The sequence below is a fragment of the Bufo bufo genome, chromosome 2 (genome assembly GCF_905171765.1).
Source record: "Bufo bufo chromosome 2, aBufBuf1.1, whole genome shotgun sequence".
In the NCBI taxonomy this organism is placed as follows: Eukaryota; Metazoa; Chordata; class Amphibia; order Anura; family Bufonidae; genus Bufo; species Bufo bufo.
In genome coordinates, this window is record NC_053390.1 from 448,346,403 (window position 1) to 448,367,177 (window position 20,775).

Consider the following 20,775-nt stretch of genomic DNA (forward strand, 5'->3'; position numbering starts at 1 on the left):
GCAAACAACATTATGCCTCCAGCTGCGGTTGACACTACAACCCAAACTGCGGGCAACTGTATGCGGCTCCCAAGGAGTCACGGCCATAAACATGGTCGTGACAGTGGGAGTGCAGATTGGCTAGTGCTTTTTCCTATAGTGTGCAAGCATGACCACCACTGATGGATTTCAGGGTGGTCATAACCATGTAAACGAGCAGTGTATAATGTGATGGAAAAATCTGCCAGCAAAGGAAGCAATATGCATAATAATATATTAGTAAGTGCCTTGTATTAACTTTCTATACATAATAAATGCTATTTGCTGAATTGAGACGATCCCTTTAAAACAGCACTAGTGAGGGAAAGAGGGCAGAGAAGAGGAAAACAGAAGATCATATGACCCTGGGTTGGGTTCTGGCCAATTGGCTTGCCTATAGTGCCTTGCAGTCAGCCTCACAGCCAATCAGGAGTCAGCAAGGGACTCCCAAAGCAGTGACTCCATATATGAAGTTAGTCACATATGGAGTCCAGCACGGGACTCCCAACATCTGCCTTTTATGAGTTAAGGAACGACATCAGCCCACTGCATATAAAATGCATTTGGCCCACCAGGAAAACTGTCAATCTGCCCCTGGAATTATTTCTTTGAAATAGGCATAATAGTCTACAAGAGAAATTAAACCTTTACAGCTATTTTATAGACCCTAGAAATAAGTTGACATGGATGAGAGAGTGTGATAATTGTACAAAGGTGAAAATGGTGAGCATACTGTTAGAAACCATCATGGCTTCCATTTTTAAATTGATTGTCCAGTTGCTTTTTTTTAACTTTGGTGCATGGATGCGGTCACATGTGGCACTGTAGCCAATGACTGGCTTCAGTGGTGAAGTGAATCACGTGACTCAGCAGTTCAGCTGTTTTGGGTCAAACACTGCAGCCTCTTCAATGTTTACATTGGTCCGTACACCAGAATAACTTAGTAGTGGTTCTATTGTGCATTGGGGCATTGTCCCATTTATAGCCCCTCCTTCCTGGCCAGTATATACAGCTGTGTACTGATATGTATGAGGTATAAATTACAGCTCATACCTCACATATCAGTACACTGCTGTACATACTATATATCTTAACAAACTGCATCTATTATACCTCGGACCTCATGTCAGTACATGTGTATAATATATATTATTCACATATATTATATTATAATATATTATATTATATAATATATATAATATATATGTATACAGCAGTGTACTGATGTGAGCAGTACAAGGTATAATAGATGCAGTGTGTACAGAAATAAGTGGTCAGTTATATATTATGGTTATTGTGTGAGGTACATGATGTAATAGCAGTTGTAACTGTCTGCAGTATTAGGCTACTTTCGCACTAGCGTTCGGGGCTCCGCTTGTGAGCTCCGTTTGAAGGGGCTCACAAGCGGCCCCGAACGCATCCATACTGCCCTAATGCATTCTCAGTGGACGCGGATCCGCTGAGAATGCATCAGTCTGGCAGCGTTCAGCCTCCGCTCCGCTCAGCGAGCGGACACCTGAACACTGCTTGCAGCGTTCGGGTGTCCGCCTGGCCGTGCGGAGGTAAGCGGATCCGTCCAGACTTACAATGTAAGTCAATGGGGGCGGATTCGTTTGAAGATGACACTATATGGCTCAATCTTCAAACGGATCCGTCCCCCATTGACTTTCAATGTAAAGTCTGGACGGATCCGTTCAGGCTACTTTCAGACTTAGAATTTTTTTTAAACTATAATGCGGACGGATCTGTTCTGAACGGATCCAAACGTCTGCATTATAGGAGTGGATCCGTCTGTGCAGACATCAGACGGACCCGCTCTGAACGCTAGTGTGAAAGAGAATGTACTGGACCTGTGATGCTGAAGATGATTTCATCACAGGTTCTGGCAGATGCTCCTATCTAACGTGGGAACTACACCATTCTTTGTGCATTTCCTTTACTAACTGTACAGGACCGGTGATGATGTCATCACAGGTCCTTTAGCTTTCTCCACTGATGATTGGGATTATATATTGGACAGTAATGAGTGTAATTAGGGGGCTGGGCCTTTAGTTTACAGGGGGGCCCTTTTCCCCATGGGCCCCATAGCAGCTGTGTGGTCTGCTTCTATTAGAGGTACGCCACTGCCCTTCAATGCTGACAGTTACATTGAGGCCTTAGGCTCCATTCACATGTCCACAATTCTGTTCCGCAATTGCGGACCCATTCATTTCTATGGGGCCGCATCCGATCCGGAAAAAAATAGAACATGTCCTATTCTTGTCCGCAATTGCGGAACGCACATTGCCTGTGTCCGTGTTTTGCGGATTGGTGGATCCGCAAAACACACATGGACGTCTGAATGGAGCCTTACAGGGGTTAATCAGTGGTTAAAAACAAAAAAATACATAATCAGCGTGTGAGATTTGGCGAGTTTTCTGCGATCAAGATGGTTGTGATGTCCTCTCCAAGAGCAAATAGATGAGGTGAGTATGTATTTTTTTGTTTGCTTTTATCACCATTTCAGGAAAAATATATTCATTACCACAAAGCGCGAGGAATTTCGGCTTCATGACAAATTACATTTTTTCTGAAATTCGGATTGAAGTCCACTTTGTTAACTTCGATTCCCTTAACACTATGCAGTAGAAATTGTTTTCTGCAATGAGTTTTCATAGAAATACAATATAACATAAAATTGTCTTCAACAAGCTTTTTCTATTTCGCTTTAGTTCTCAAACTCAATCTACCTAAAACACTTACCATCACTGTACTCTCTGCCAAGAACACTTAGATGATAGATGATGTGATGATAGCTTTTTCTTCAGAGTACATATGTTTTCCTGTTTTGAAAGAGAAGAGGGAGAAATTTCATTTTATTGTCACTTACATGACTTTTCATTTTTTTTTTAGGTGTCCGTGCAAGCTACCTGTGTGACCTTGACGGCTATGAGTGTAGATCGCTGGTACGTGACTGTGTTTCCACTGCGCTCTTTGCGTCAAAGGACTCCACGTGTGGCCACAGCTGTAAGCCTAGGAATATGGATGGGTAAATAACTTTGCTTCTTAACAATTTCATGTACGATACTAAGCATGATATACAATAATGGTTTTCTTATTTATTAGAAATAAAGAAAAACAGGGTTATATCCATTTCCAAACCTAGCAGAGTTAAAAATAAAATAAAAACGCAAGATATAAACTTGAAATAAAAAACAGAGCAGGAGCCACATTCAACTTTGAAGTGGAGAGACATTTTAAATGTGTGAAATCTTTCACACAAGCATAACTTTAAGCTACTAGGCCTCAATGCAAATTGTGCAACAGGGCCTCACATACACTATCTTCTGCTTATAATACTAAAATTGTATACATTACGTGGTGTTGGGTTCTCTGAAGCAACATGGGCTAGGTAGGACAACCCCTATAGCTACTCCTCTGATATAATCAAATTTGGCACTGTTTTGTAGTTAGGATTAGTGATGAGCGGGAGGTGGCATATTCGATTTCGCGATATTTTGCGAATATTCGTCTTATATTCGTCGAAATCGAATATTCGTCATTATTCTATTTATCGCAAATATTATGTGATTTAATTATTTGCGTATTGCGAATTTTCTTTTAACTGTATAAGGCAACTTTCCTCTGGCTATGGCTAGGCTAATATGTGTATTTTACTAATATTCTCTATATTGCTATAACTTCGTTTTTTAGAATATTCGTAATATTCTAAAAATGAAGTTATAGCAATATAGAGAATATTCGTAGAAAATACACATATACACTGTACTTTAGCTAATATTGTGCTATAATCTTTTTTATTTTTTTGTCAATTTTTTTTGCCTCTTCTGGACTTCAGTTTTGGAAAAAATGTACACTATTAAAAAAAAATAGCACTATATTAGCTAAATTACAGTCTGTGTATTTTACGAATATTCACTATATTGCTATAACTTAATTTTTTAGAATATTACGAATATTCTAGAAAATGAAGTTATAGCAATATAGTGAATATTCGTAAAATACACAGACTGTAATTTAGCTAATATAGTGCTATAATCTTTTTTTTTTTAGTCTAATTTTTTTTTGACTCTTCTCAACTTCAGTTTTGGAAAAAATTGACACTATAAAAAAAATACTATAGCACTATATTAGCTAAATTGCAGTCTATATGTGTATTTTACGAATATTCGCTATATTGCTATAACTTTGTTTTTTAGAATATTCGTAATATTCTAAAAGACGAAGTTATAGCAATATAGCGAATATATTCGTTATTTAGAATATTTGTCTTTTTTTTTTTCAATGTGTACTGTTATTCCACTTTGGCATACTGCTCCCCGACAAGCGTCCCCGTCACCATGGGAACGCCTGTGGGTTAGAATATACAACCGGATCTGAGTTTTCACGATCTCGGGGAAAACTCAGATCCTATGGTATTTTCTAACCCACAGGCGTTCCCATGGTGACGGGGACGCTTGTCAGGGAGGAGTATGCGAACAACTGTACAGATAGGAAAAAATAATGCAAAAATTCTAAATAACGAATATATTCACTATATTGCTATATATTTGTTTTTTAGAATATTGGTCATTTTTATTTTCCATATGAAAACATGATTCCTCCCTGCTTAAGTTGCTTGTGGGCCAATGACTTATTGACCCACAAGAAAGAAGCAGGGAGGAATTATGTTTTCAGATGTTAAAAAATGATGAATATTCGATATAGCGAATATATAGCACTATATTCGTAATATTCGCAAATTTACAAAGTTGTGATATTTGGGATTAATATTCGCTATTCGAATATTCAAGCTCAACACTAGTTAGGATGTGTCTGCAATATTGTCAATGTTGATAACGCATTGTAGTCACTGTATATTGTCACTTCTAAGAGCCATACATCTAGAAGAGTCTCAAGCTACTAGTTGAGGACCACAGATATAAGAATGTTGCTACCATAGCCAATCTCCCTACAGTCTAAACCAATTTATCCCTACCTGGCATTCTGCAAGTTGTAATTTTCACAAAATTATAGATCCACAGGTTAGAAATCTGTGCTCTTAACCATATGAAATAATTAGAATTATACATACAGTATGATAAAAAGAAAGTACACCCTCTTTGAATTCTATGGTTTTGCATAGGACATATCAAAAAATAATTGGATGCTTAGAAGGTCTTAACATTAGGTAACTAGAAACTATGCCAAAATATAAAATCTGTCTGTGAAAAATTTTGTACCCCCTCCTGAGGAATTAAGAGGGTATGTAGCAGCCAGATGCTGCTTATCAAATGCCCTTGATTAATTGACCATCTGCAAGTGGGACCAAATCTATAAAAGTAGATTGTTTTGGGCAGTTTGCTGGTCTGGAGCATTCAGGGGGGAATTAACACAATGGCAAGGTGGAAATCCATCAGGAATGATCCTAGAGAAGCAATTGTTGCTTCCTATTAATATGGGTAAGGGTTGTAAGGCCATATCCAAACAATATGAATTCCATCATTATATATTGAGAAATATAATTCACAAGTGGAAAACATTCAGTTGACAATCTTTCCAGGAGTGGATGTCCCAGCAGATTCATCCTGATGACAGACTATACCAGTGATGTCGAACCTTTTAGAGACTGTGTGCCCAAACTGCAACCTGAAACCCACTTATGTATTGCAAAGTGCCAAAACAGCAATTTAACCTGAATACTACAGTCCAATATAGTATATCTCCCATGTACTTTATAATTTAGCTATAATAGCCTGCTACATTCAATACGATGTCTGTGCTGTTCATAGTGTGTCCTGCACTGATGAATGGCAGGAAAAGTCTAAGGCATATTGGTACACCATAGACTTTTTCTAGGGGGTGGGTGCCCACAGAGAGGGCTCTGAGTGCTGCCTCTGGCACCTGTGCCATAGGTTCGCAACCACTGGACTATACAATGCTCAGAGAAATTGCAAAAAATCCAAGAGCCACATCTAAGATTCTATAGGCCTTAGTTGGCATATTAAAATGTTCAAATTCATGACAGTACTATTAAAAAAAATACTGAACAAGCATACCGTAGGTTGTTTGGAAGGGTTGCTTTTCCATTCTAAAAAGAAGATGGTAGCATGGATTATGTTTACAATGTTGCATCTGAACAAACTACAGGTCTTCTGAAACAATGTTCTTTGGATGGACTAGACCAAAGTGGAGATATGTGGCCATAGTGCACAGCGCCAGGTTTGGTGAAAACCAAACACAGCATATCAGCACAAACACCTCATACCAACTGACAAGCAAAGTGCTGGAGGGGTGATGATTTGGGTTTGTTTTGCAGCCACAGGTTCTGGGAACCTTGGAGTCATTGAGTCAACCATAATCTCCTCTGTATACACGTATTCTAGAGTCAAATGTGAGGCCACCTATCCAACAGTTAAAGCTTGGCTGAAACTCAGTCATGCAACAGGACAATGATCCCAAGCAAACCAGCAATTAACAACAGAAATGCTGAAAAATAAAAGAATCATGGTTTTCCAATGGCCCAGTCAACATCCAGATCTCAACTCAACTGAATATGCTGTGGTGGAACCTTAAGAGAGCTGTGCATGAATGAATTGAAAACCTCAATGAACTGAAGCAATGTCATAAATTAGAGTGGGCCAAAATTCCTCCAGAATGATGTGAGACTGAAAGCCATATAGAAAACAATAAGTTTAAGTTATTGCTGCTAATAATGAAAAAAAACTGAATGCTCGAATCTTTCCTAATTAATTGAAAAGGAAAAACTAAAATAGTGCATTGACATAAGTATTTCGATTTTAAACCCTTTACTCAGGACTTAATTGAAGCACCTTTGGTAGCGATTACAGCCTTTAGTCTACTTGGGTATGATGCCACAAGGTTTGCACAACTGGATTTTGGGATTTTCTGTCATTCTTTCTTTCCTCTCAAGCTCTGCCAGGTTGAATGAGGACAGCCATTTTAGGTCTCTCCACAGATGTTCAATTGGATTCAAGTCAGGGCTCTGTCTGGGTCACTCAAGGACATTCATAGAGTTGTTCCTAAGCCACTCCTGTGTTGTTTTAGTGTCATTGTTGTTGGACTCTGTCCACAGCTAAATTAGAATCTTGAGACAATTTGTCTTGGAAAAGCAGTCACATGTTTATTTTGAGACAAATGACAGAGCAGCTTAAAGAGTAATTTGAAGAGTCAGGCAGACTCCAGAATGCAAGGTATAGAATAGAATAAAATTGTAGCAATAATAGTCAAATGGCAAAAAATTGTGAAATGGTATCGTCTTTCTAAAAAAAATAATTAAAAGGTATATCATTAACATAGCTTAAATGTCACTTCAATATCTTCCATGCATTACATCACCAGTACATTGTTATTAATTCACATGACCACATTAGAACATTATTGTACATTCTTAATTTGTTAAAAGTTTTCTAGTATGTTCAACTTGACCCGAACTTGACCGCGAACCCCATTGACGTCAATGGGGACCCGAACTTTGGAGCACTAAAAGGGCTCTAAAAAAGTCATGGTAAGGGCTATAGGGCTGCAAAAGGCAACACAATGTGGTTAAGAGCATGGCAAGTGCTCTGCAAACAAATGTGGATAGGGAAATGACTTAAAATAACATAAAATACATAAAAATAGAAAAAAATTATCTTGACCCAAGAGGAGGAGGTCCATATGGAGTAGGAGGTTGAGGAGGCAGTGGATGTGGCGGTGTAGGTGGGAGCGGCGGTGGAGGAGGAGGAGGTAGCCAACGGTGGTTTTTGGTTTTGTCATTTTATTTTATTTTTTTATTTATTTTGTTCAAATTTGGGTAGACACCAAAGCATTGGGAAATATAAAAAATAAAACAAAGAGAAAGTGCGCTGGAGTACAACAATGGCTGGGTGAGGCCGGTATACATGTCTATTCTGCACAAGGTACGGACAAGTCCTGTGGGATCCCTGCCTGGTTCATTTTAATGAATGTGAGCTTGTCCACATTGGCTGTGGACAGGCGGCTGCGCTTTTCTTTGATAACCCCCTCCTGTCGTGCTAAACAAACATTCAGACAATACACTGGCTGCAGGGTGGGCCAGCACCTCCAAGGTGTAAAGGGCATGCTCAGGCCATGTGCCCAATTTGGAGACCCAGAAGTTGAAGGGGGCAGACCCATCAGTCAGTACGTGTAGGCGTGTGCACACATATCGATCCACCATGTCGCACGTCCCCGTGATGTCCACGATCTTCCCTATAAACTTTCGATGTTCTTTTATGCGCCACTGCAGTATTTTTCATTAGGAAACGTTAGACAGGAGAGGCCCTGCTGTCGCTTTGTTGACTCTAGGTAACTTCTGCTTGATCGCGGCCTTGATCCAATTGGATATCTTCCCTATCAACTTTCGATGTTCTTTTATGCGCCTACCATGGTGATCACGGGTAACGGGAATCAGGGTTCCATGCCGGAGAGTGAGCCTGAGAGGGAGGTCAATGAATAAATTGTGATCGAGCGGAAATGTGGGACAAGTTGTTAAAGCGGAAGCATCCAAGTAAAGGAGGGGACGCGCAGCAATTACCCACTCCCGACTCGGAGAGGTAGTGACGATAAATAACAATACAGGACTCTTAAGACGCCCTGTTATTGGAATGATTAATATAAAATTACAGGGAATGTCACTGCAGTATTTTTAATTAGGAAACGTTAGACAGATGAGGCCCTGCTGCCACTTTGTTGACTCTACGATCAAATTGGATATCTTCTCTATCAACTTTCCATGTTCTTTTATCCGCCTACCATGGTGATCACGGGTAACAGGGAATCAGGGTTCCATGCCGGAGATACCACATCCTGAGAAAGGGATACCACATCCAAGGGAGGTCAATGGCTGAAATGTGATCGAGCGGAAATGTGGGACAAGTTGTTAAAGCGGAAGGATCGAATGAAAGAAGGGGGCGCGCGTCAATTAAAGATGAATTTTAGAAATTTTATTCACTGTCACCTATGCGGAGCAGGGGTTTTTCAACTGCAAAAATGGGTTAATGTCACCCACCAATGGAACAGACGATATTTTTAAATTTCGGTCCCTGTCAACCTAGCAGAGCAGGAGTTTATTCACGGCAAAACTGGGTTCATGTCACCCACCAATTGAACAGACGATTTTACAAAAGCTAGGTCCCTGTCACCTATGCAGAGCAGGGGTTTGTATACCGCAAAAATTGTAAAATGTCACCTGAAAATCTAACAGACGATTTTTAGAAATTTAGGTCCCTATCACCTATGCAGAGCAGAGGTTTGTTCACGTATTTCTCTGTCCACTAGGTAAAGCAGGGGTATATCACAGCCAAAAATTGGTGACTTTCACCCGACAATGTAACAGACGAATTAGTGAAATGTATTTCCCTGTCCACTATGTAGAGCTACCCCTGCTCTACATAGTGGACAGGGAAATACATTTCACTAATTTGTCTTACATTGTTGTGTGACATATCACAGCCAAAAATTGTTTAATGTCACCCGACAATGTAACAGACGAATTAGTGGAATGTATTTCCCAATCCACTAGGTAGAGCTACCCCTGCTCTACATAGTGGACAGGGAAATACATTTCACTAATTCGTCTGTTACATTGTCGGGTGACATTCATCAATTTCTAGTTGTGATATACTCCTGCACTACCTAGTGGACAGGGAAATACATTTTACTAATTCGTCTGTTGCATTGTTTTGTGACATATCACAGCCAAAAATTGTTTAATGTCACCCGACAATGTAACAGACGAATTAGTGAAATGTATTTCCCTGTTCACTATGTAGAGCAGGGGTATATCACAGCCAAAAATTGGCGAATTTCACCCGGCAATGTAACAGACGAATTTGTGAAATTTATTTTCCTGTCCGCTATGTAGAGCAGAGGTATATCACAGCTAAAAATTGTTCAATGTGACACAACAATGTAACAGACGAATTAGTCAAATGTATTTCCCTGTCCACTATGTAGAGCAGGAGTATATCACAGTCAAAAATTTGGGTATGTCACCCAACAATGTATTAGACGAATTAGTGAAATTACTTAACTCCTTAGGGACCGGGCTCATTTTCACCTTAAGGACCAGGCCATTTTTTGCAAATCTGACCAGTGTCACTATATGTGGTGATGACTTTAAAACGCTTTGACTTATCCAGGCCATTCTGAGACTATTTTTTCGTCACATATTGTACTTCATGACACTGGTAAAATGGAGTCAAAAAAATTCATTTTATTTATAAAAAAAATACCAAATTTACCAAAAATTTTGAAAAATTTGCTATTTTTTAAGTTTCAATTTCTCTACTTCTATAATACATAGTAAAACCTACAAAAATTGTTATTACTTTACATTCCCCATATGTATACTTCATGTTTGGATCATTTTGGGAATGACATTTTATTTTTTGGGGATGTTACAAGGCTTAGAAGTTTAAAAGCAAATCTTGAAATTTTCTAAAAACCACTTTTTAAGGACTATTTCAGGTCTAAAGTCACTTTGTGAGGCTTGCATAATAAAAAAAAAACACCCAAAAATGACCCCATTCTAGAAACTACACCCCTCAAGGTATTCAAAACTGATTTTACAAACTTTGTTAACCCTTTAGGTGTTCCACAAGAATTTATGGAAAATAGAGATACAATTTCAAAATTTTACTTTTTTGGCAGATTTTCCATTTTTAATAATTTTTTTCCAGTTACAAAGCAAGGGTTAACAGCCAAACAAAACTCAATATTTATAGGCCTGATTCTGTAGTTTACAGAAACACCCCATATGTGGTCGTAAACTATTGTACGGGCACACAGCAGGGCCCTTGAAGGAAAGGAATGCCATATGGTTTTTGGAAGGCAAAATTTGCTGGACTGGTTTTTTGACACCAGGTCCCATTTGAAGCCTCCCTGATGCACCCCTAGAGTAGAAACTCCAAAAAAGTTACCCCATTTTAGAAACTACACCACTCAAGGTATTCAAAACTGATTTTTACAAACTTTGTTAACACTTTAGGTGTTCCACAAGAATTAATGGATAATAGAGATACAATTTCAAAATTTCACTTTTTTGGCAGATTTTCCATTTTAATAATTTTATTCCAGTTACAAAGCAAGGGTTAAGAGCCAAACAAAACTCAATATTTATGGCCCTGATTCTGTAGTTTACAGAAACACCCCATATGTGGTCTTACACTGCTGTACGGGCACACGGCAGGGCACAGAAGGAAAGGAATGCCATACGGTTTTAGGAAGGCAGATTTTTCTGGACTGGTTTTTGGACACCATGTCCCATTTGAAACCCCCCTGATGCACCCCTAGAGTAGAAACTCTATAAAAGTGACCCCATTTTAGAAACTACACCCCTCAAGGTATTCAAAACTGATTTCTCAAACTTTGTTTACCCTTTAGGTGTTCCACAAGAATTAATGGAAAATAGAGATACAATTTAAAAATTTCACTTTTTTGGCAGATTTTCCATTTTAATAATTTTTTTCCAGTTACAAAGCAAGGGTTAAGAGCCAAACAAAACTCAATATTTAGGGCCCTCATTCTGTAGTTTACAGAAACACCCCATGTGTGGTCGTAAACTGCTGTGCGGTTTTTGGAAGGCAGATTTTTCTGGACTGGTTATTGGACACCATGTCCCATTTGAAGCCCCCTGATGCACCCCCTAGATTAGAAAATCCAAAAAAGTGACCCCATTTTAGAAACTATGGGATAGGGTGGCAGTTTAGTTGGTACTAGTTTGGGGTACATATGATTTTTGGTTGCTCTATATTACACTTTTTGTGAAGCAAGGTAACAAGAAATAGCTTTTTTGGCATAGTTTTTTTTGTTATTTACGACATTCATCTGACAGGTTAGATCATGTGGTATTTTTATAGAGCAGGTTGTCACGGACGCGGTGATACCTAATATGTATATTATTTTTTTATTTATGTATGTTTTACACAATAATATTTTTGAAACAAAGAAAAATCATGTTTTAGTGTCTCCATATTCTGAAAGCCATAGTTTTTTCAATTTTGGGCGATTTTCTTAGGTAGGGCCTCATTTTTTGCAGGATGATATGACGGTTTACTTGGTACTAGTTTGAGGTCCATATGACTTTTTGATTGCTTGCTATTACACTTTTTGTGATGTAAGGGGACAAAAAATAGCTTTTTTTACACCATTTTTATTTTTTTATTTTTTTACAGTGTTCACCTGAGGGGTTAGGTCATGTGACATGTTTATAGAGCGGGTTATTACGGATGCGGCGATACCTAATATGTATACTTTTTTTATTTACTTAAGTTTTACACAATAACAGCTTTTTTAAAACAAAAAAATGATGTTTTAGTGTCTCCATATTCTGAGCCATAGTTTTTTTTATTTTTTGGGCTCATTTTTTGTGGGATGAGGTGATGGTTAGATTGGTACTATTTTGGTGGGCATACGCCTTTTTGATCGCTTGCTGTTGTACTTTTTGTGATGTAAGGTGACAAAAAAATGGTTTATGTAGCACAATTTTATATATTTTTTTTTTATGGTATTTATCTGAGGGGTTAGGTCATGTGATATGTTTATAGAGCCGGTCTATACGGACGCAGCGATACCTAATAGTTTTTTTCCCCCCCCTATTCTTTACCATTTTTTTTTTTACTTTATTTGGGGGAAATGCGTTTTTTTTTTTGTACTTGAAACTTTTAATTTTTGGGGGGAAAACTTTATTTTTCAACTTTTTTTTACTTTATTTTTTGTCCCACTTTGGGACTTCAACTTTTACGGGTCTGATCCCCTTTACAATGCATTCCAATACTTCTGTATTGAAATGCATTGGCTGTATGAGTAATACAGTGTGTATTGATCATACAGCTTCCTGCCTGTGAGATCCAGGGGGCTGGATCTCACCGGCTCTTCACTGGAAGGCAGCGCCGATGCCTAAGGAAGGCATCGTGCTGCCTTCCATGCCATCGGGTCCCCATTGCAGCCGCATGGGGACCCGATGGCACCTCCGACCGCCCGACGCAACTCCCGTAAACGCCGAAAACCAATACCGGCGGGTCACGGGTAGTGTTGAGCGTGAATATTCAAATAGCGAATATTAATCGCGAATATCGCAACTTCGCAAATTTGCGAATATTACGATTATAGTGCTATATATTCGCTATATCGAATATTCATCATTTTTTAACATCTGAAAACATGATTCCTCCTTGCTTCTTTCTTGTGGGTCAATGAGTCATTGGCCCACAAGCAACTTAAGCAGGAAGGAATCATGTTTTCATATGGAAAATAAAATGACAAATATTCTAAAAAACGAATATATAGCAATATAGGGAATATATTTGTTATTTAGAATATTCGTTATTTTTTTCCAATCTGTACAGTCGTTCGCATACTTCTCCCCGACAAGTTTACCCGTCACCATGGGAACCCCTGTGGGTTAGAAAATACCATCGGATCTGAGTTTTCCCTGAGATCGTGAAAACTCAGATCCGATGGTATATTCTAACCCACAAGCGTTCCCATGGTGACGGGGACGCTTGTCGAGGAGGAGTATGCGAACGACCGTACAGATTAAAAAAAAAAAGACGAATATTTTAAACAACGAATATTCGCTATATTGCTATATATTTGTTTTTTAGAATATTCATCATATTCGTCATATTCTAAAACACGAAGTTATAGCAATATAGCGAATATTTGTGAAATACACATATAGACTGCAATTTAGCTAATATAGTGCTATAGTATTTTTTTTTTATAGTGCACATTTTTTCCAAATCAGAACTTCAGAAGAGACCAAAAAAATTTGACTATAAAAAAAAAGATTATAGCACTATATTAGCTAAATTGCAGTCTATATGTGTATTTTACGAATATTTGCTATATTGCTATAACTTCGTTTTTTAGAATATTCGTAATATTCTAAAACAAGAATATATAGCAATATAGCGAATATTCGTAAAATACACATATAGACTGCAATTTAGCTAATATAGTGCTATAATCTTTTTTTTGATAGTCTAATTTTTTTTTGTCTCTTCTAAAGTTCAGATTTGGAAAAAATTCACATTATAAAAAAAAATACTATAGCACTATATTAGCTAAATTGCAGTCTATATGTGTATTTTACGAATATTCGCTATATTGCTATAACTTTGTGTTTTAGAATATGACGAATATTCTAAAAAACAAATATATAGCAATATAGCGAATATTCGTTATTTAGAATATTCATTTATTTTTTTTTTTAAATCTGTACGGTCGTTCGCATACTCCTCCCCGACAAGCGTCCCTGTCACTATGGGAATGCCTGTGGGTTAGAATATACCATCGGATCTGAGTTTTCACGATCTCAGGGAAAACTCAGATCCAATGGCATTTTCTAATCCACAGGGGTTCCCATGATGACGGGGACGCTTGTCGGGGAGGAGTATGCAAACAACTGTACAGATTGAAAAAAAAAAATGCAAATATTCTAAATAGCCAACCAATAGAAAAGTTGCCTTATACAGTTAAAAGAAAATCCAAATACGCGATTAATTAAATCGCATATTATTCGCGGCGGGTCCCATTCATTTTAATGGCATACGTACGAACACGAAAAACCTCCAGGTCATATTTGCAGCCACAAAATACTTAGTAGATGCGCACACATAGTCCCACAACATGGACACTGACATACCAGAAGTATTAAGCAAATTTGCGATCGACAAGCATTTTTTCCCTTGGGGAACTCTGGACAATGGGACAAGCAACTCCCAGCCCTCACCTTCCCCAAAGGTTTACCAGGATCAGAAACCTCTGATACACGAGACGCAGGCGAGAGATAAGTACATATCTTCTCAACTACTTGTATAATAATGATAGCATGTTATAACACTACCCAGAAATGAAATTATAGCCCATGTGGCTGTGTCCCAGTCTGGGACGACATATCTTTATGTTAACACTGTTTTTGCTCTAGACCGTAGCGAGGATTTCCCGCCAAAAAGACTCTGACAAAGATGGTGATATCATCGGAACATTGGGCGGGATATCGTCCACAACTACATAGTAACGTCAGCCAGGGAGGTATTCCTTTATGCTTTTCCCTATCAGGACAAGACAGCTTGTACACAATATCTTGAGCGATTACTCATGCCCGGGGTATCCCGCAAGTCAAATGAGCATATGTGCATAAACATGATGTTCTCTGCTATAATATGTTATACTACTATTGCCACCTATTTCTTGAATGGGCCCATACTGGGAGTGACCCGAGGAGCGGGGGGACACGTGTGTTCTCACTCAACCCTCCACTAATGGTCCGCTCTAGTGGGGCGTTATTCTCAAATGGGGAAAATGTGAATCTCTTTACACATCCAACATCTATATTAGGTTCTATAATTCTGGGCCTGATGTGTTATGGGAACACATCTATCTCATTTTCCAAAAATGTTCCTTTTGTTGGAAAAAAGCGAAGTCCGAATTGAGTGTTTAGTAAGACTTGATTTTCTTGTTTTACTACCCTCATCTACTGGGGAGGGTTATATCCCCAGATGTTTTCTGTAATTACAGTTAGAATTTTGGAATAGTTTTGAAGTTTATAGAGGGAGGGGTAATTTTGGTGCTGTTCTAAGCTTGTCAGAAATGCATACTAAATCTCATGAACCTCCATCCAATGGCTAACCATCTGAAAGTCATATCCTGGAAAATAAAGGGGCTTAGATCTCCAAGCAAACGCATGATGGTTTTAAAACACCTTAAAAGGCTAGGTACAGATATTGCCCTATTACAAGAGACACATTTAACACTGGCTGATTTCCAGCGCATGAAGTGCCTATGGGTAGGGGAGGAATATGGCTCAGAGGCTACAGGGAAAAGAGCGGGTGTTATCACACTATTAAAAAAGGGGCTCCCTTATTCAGTAGTAGCACATAACCATGATGATGAGGGGCGTTTGTCACACTTACACCTCTCATCCCCGGGAGGAGATATCAGCCTCTATAATGTGTACGGCCTGAACAATCCTGATGTAGAATTTTTTACGGCCCTTAGTCAACGTATAGCGCACGATCCTCTTGAATTGAGGATAGTAGGTGGAGATATGAATGCCGTAGTCAACCGGGAAGAGGACAGAAGAAGTGCAGTGAAACTATCAGATAAAAATGGTTTAGGGGAACATAGACTATCACTCCTCATGAGGGATGCAGATCTTCTTGATACATGGAGACTATTTAACCCAGAAGGTAGAAAGTTCACCCATTTCTCACATGCACACCAAGCCTGGTCGCGTATTGATTATATACTAGTCAATAGAGGGGGCATAGGCTGCTTTACAGACCCCAAAATCAAAGACATGGTAATTTCCGACCATGCCCCGATGTCCATTTTAATACATGAAAGGATACCCAGGGGCACTGACTTTGTATGGCGTTTTCCCTCAGGCATATTAAAAGATGAAAACTTTTGAGACCTATTGCGGGGCTGGTGGCTAGAATATAAGCAAAAAAATGAGGAGTCAGCAGATCCTCAACTATTGTGGGATGCGGGAAAAGCAGTTCTACGGGGTAAAATCATGGCGTATATGTATAGCAGGAAACGTTCGGCGAAGCTGAAACTTACTCATCTCAGTAATGATCTGAGAGCGGCATATACAGCCTTCCAAAATAACCCAACCACTATCTTGAAAAAAAAATGGCAACAAACCAAAGCAAAAAATTTTTTAGCGCAATCAAAATGGGAAGCCCACCTGTTCAGGTACGGAAATAAAGCAGGTAGCTTGTTGGCTAGACTAGCAAAGGGCCAGAGGCCCCTGAATATTATCACTGCCCTCGATGATAAGGGCGAAATAAGTTATCACCCTAAAGAGATCAATAAGATATTGAGGGATTACTATGCCAAACTATACGTGAAATCGAAATGTAGCATAACAGAGAGACAAGAGTGGCTGAAGGCCAATATATTAACTTTATTAACAGATCAAGATAGAAATACACTCAATTCTCCAATAACTAAGGAGGAAGTTCTTACTACAATAAAAAATATAGCCTTGGGAAAGGCACCAAGCCCGGATGGGTTCACCGGAGAGTTCTTCCGAATCCTAGCTCAGGAAATTGCCCCAACCCTCTCACAAATATATACGGGCTACATGCAGGGCTCGACTATACCCTTACATACTAATACAGCGCACATCAAAGTGTTACCAAAACCAGGTAGTTTAGTGCTCTCATTAAGAGAAACAAAATAAGAGTATTGCAGGTTTGATACCTTTTAATGGCTAACAAAAATAGAAGTAATGATGTTACATACCGAGCTTTTGAGACATCACCAGTCTCTTCATCAGGCGTACTACAAGAATATATGAAGAGACAGCAATATATATACAATAAGAACAGAGGCATGGGGGAATGAATTGACATTTGAAAAAAAAACAGAACAACATATTAAAGATCTTGAGAATGGTGGGAGAGCTTTATTAACGCAGTGTACTCAGATACAGAAATGAAAACACTAATGGAACCATATGTGTCTTCTGAATCGTACCTAACAAAGAAGGTAGTTGGCACATTGGGGAGACTTCAGGTAGATTGAGATCTTTCATCACAACCACACTCTGTCAATTGAAGAAAAGCACCAGTTTCAAGGGAAGGGGGGGGGAATGTTTCTCTTTGTTTATGGTATTTTTAATCTCTATGCGACTCTCTGAGGGATATTCAACCCTATTTGTCCAATATGCTTGTATAAAAAATATAATAATAATGCATGGATTATTCTAATGTGCTGTTAATACCGCATTATCTATGTAAAACCTTAATAAAGATTATTTTTTTTTAAAAATAATCAAAAGGGGCTTCAACAAAGTATTAGTTTAAGGGTATTCACACTTATGCAACCATAGTATTTTATTTTTATATTTTTTCTTCCCTCTACCTAAAAGATTTCAGTTTGTTTTTCAATTGAGTTGTACAGTCAATATTATAGTTATAGGTCACATTAAAGGTGGAAAAAGTTCTGAAATGATTTATCTTTGTCTCATTTTTTTACATCACAGAAACCTGACATTTTAACAGGAGTGTGTAGACTTTTTATATCCTCTGTATATAAAAAAAAAAAACATTACACAAAAGACCCATTAATCTCAAATATTGTTCACAAATCTGTCTAAATCTGTGTTAGTGAGCACTTCTCCTTTGCCGAGATAATCCATCCCACCTCACAGGTGTGGCATATCAAGGTGCTGATTAGAAACATAGAAACATAGAAACATAGAATGTGTCGGCAGATAAGAACCATTTGGCCCATCTAGTCTGCCCAATATACTGAATACTATGGATAGCCCCCGGCCCTATCTTATATGAAGGATGGCCTTATGCCTATCCCATGCATGCTTAAACCCCTTCACTGTATTTGCAGCTACCACTTCTGCAGGAAGGCTATTCCATGCATCCACTACTCTCTCAGTAAAGTAATACTTCCTTATATTACTTTTAAACCTTTGCCCCTCTAATTTAAAACTGTGTCCTCTTGTGGTAGTTTTTCTTCTTTTAAATAAGCTCTCTTCCTTTACCGAGTTGATTCCCTTTATGTATTTAAAAGTTTCTATCATATCCCCTCTGTCTCTTCTTTCTTCCAAGCTATACATATTAATGTTCTTTAACCTTTCCTGGTAAGTTTTATCCTGCAATCCATGTACTAGTTTAGTAGCTCTTCTCTGAACTCTCTCTAGAGTATCTATATCCTTCTGGAGATATGGCCTCCAGTACTGCGCACAATACTCCAAGTGAGGTCTCACCAGTGTTCTGTACAGCGGCATAAGCACTTCACTCTTTCTACTGCTTATACCTCTCCCTATACATCCAAGCATTCTGCTGGCATTTCGTGCTGCTCTATTACATTGTCTTCCCACCTTTAAGTCTTCTGAAATAATTACTCCTAAATCCCTTTCCTCAGATACTGAGGTCAGGACTGTGTCAAATATTCTATATTCTGCCCTTGGGTTTTTACGCCCCAGGTGCATTATCTTGCACTTATCCACATTAAATTTCAGTTTCCAGAGTTCTGACCATTCTTCTAGTTTTCCTAAATCCTTTTCCATTTGGCGTTTCCCTCCAGGAACATCAACCCTGTTACATATCTTTGTGTCATCAGCAAAAAGACAAACCTTACCAGCGAGGCCTTTTGCAATATCACTTATGAAGATATTAAACAAAATTGGTCCCAGTACAGATCCCTGTGGAACCCCACTGGTAACATGACCTTGTTTTGAATGTTCTCCATTGACTACCACCCTCTGTTGTCTGTCACTCAGCCACTGCCTAATCCACTCAACAATATGGGAGTCCATGCTCAATGACTGCAGTTTATTGATAAGTCTTCTATGTGGGACAGTGTCAAAAGCCTTACTAAAATCTAGATATGCGATGTCTACTGCACCTCCACCGTCTATTATTTTATTCACCCAGTCAAAAAAGTCTATAAGATTTGTTTGACATGATCTCCCTGAAGTAAACCCATGTTGTTTTTCATCTTGCAATCCATGGGATTTTAGATGTTCCACAATCCTATCCTTTAATAGGGTTTCCATTAATTTGCCTACTATTGATGTCAGACTCACTGGTCTATAGTTGCTCGATTCCTCCCTACTACCTTTCTTGTGAATGGGCACGACATTTGCCAATTTCCAATCTTCCGGGACGACTTCATTAGACAGCATGAATATTGCACAGGTGTGCCTTAGACTGTCCACAACAAAAGGCCACTCTGAAATGTGCAGTTTGATCACACAGCACAGTGCCACAGATGTCGCAACGTTTGAGGGAGTGTGCAATTGTCATGCTGACTGCAGGAATGTCGACCAGAGCTGTTGCCCATGCAATGAATGTTTATTTCTCTACCATAAGCCGTCTCCAAAGGCGTTTCAGAGAATTTGGCAGTACATCCAACTGGCCTCACAACCGCAGACCACATGTAACCACACCAGTCCAGGACCTCCACATCCAGCATGTTCACCTCCATGATCATCTGAGACCAGCCACCCGGACAGCTGCAGCAACAAAGAATTTCTGCACAAACTGTCAGAAACCATCTCAGGGAAGCTCATCTGCATGCTCGTCGTCCTCATCGGGGTCTGGACCTAACTGCAGTTCGTCGTCGAAACTGACTTGAGTGGGCAAATGCTCACATTCGATGGCATCTGGCCCTTTGGAGAGGCGTTCTGCTCATGGATGAGTCCCGGTTTTCACTGTTCAGGGCAGATGGCAGACAGCGTGTGTGAGTGGTTTGCTGACATCAAAGTGGCCCATGGTGGCGGTGGGGTTATGGTATGGGCAGGCGTATGTTATGGACAATGAACACAGGTGCATTTTATTGATGGCATTTTGAATGCACAGAGATACCGTGACGAGATCCCGAGGCTCATTGTTGTGCCATTGTAACGGGGCGCCGAAGGCACACTTTGCTCCCATCAGCCTTAGTCTTAGCCTTAGTCTTAGCTTCGGGAGCAAGGATCTGTGTTTGGCCTCGTTCCCAGGGCGGCTTTGCTAGCTGGGAGGCTCCCTGCTCCTAGGTCTGCCTTGAGCGACGAGATGATCACTCGGTGCTCGACTCGTCTGTCTGTCGGTCATGTGACGCTGGCCATGTCACATGACCCTCACTCCCCACTATAAATACAGGCGGCTTGCTGGCTACAGGTTGCCTGTGACTTTCGTCTCTAGGGCTGTGTGTACTATTATTATTGCTTCCTACTTGACCTCTGTTATTGACCTTGTTTGTTTCCTGACCTCGCTTTGCCCGCTCCCTTGGTACCAA

The 20,775-nt window shown here is 39.3% G+C and overlaps 1 protein-coding gene across 1 annotated transcript in view; it reads left to right on the forward strand.

Annotated features, from left to right (window-relative positions):
• Window positions 1-20,775, forward strand: part of KISS1R (KISS1 receptor) — a 546,115-nt gene that overhangs the window by 362,641 nt on the left and 162,699 nt on the right. The window contains exon 3 of the mRNA XM_040417535.1: window positions 2,911-3,046. Within this exon, the coding sequence (XP_040273469.1) occupies window positions 2,911-3,046 (136 nt within the window). The remainder of the gene's footprint in view (window positions 1-2,910; window positions 3,047-20,775) is intronic.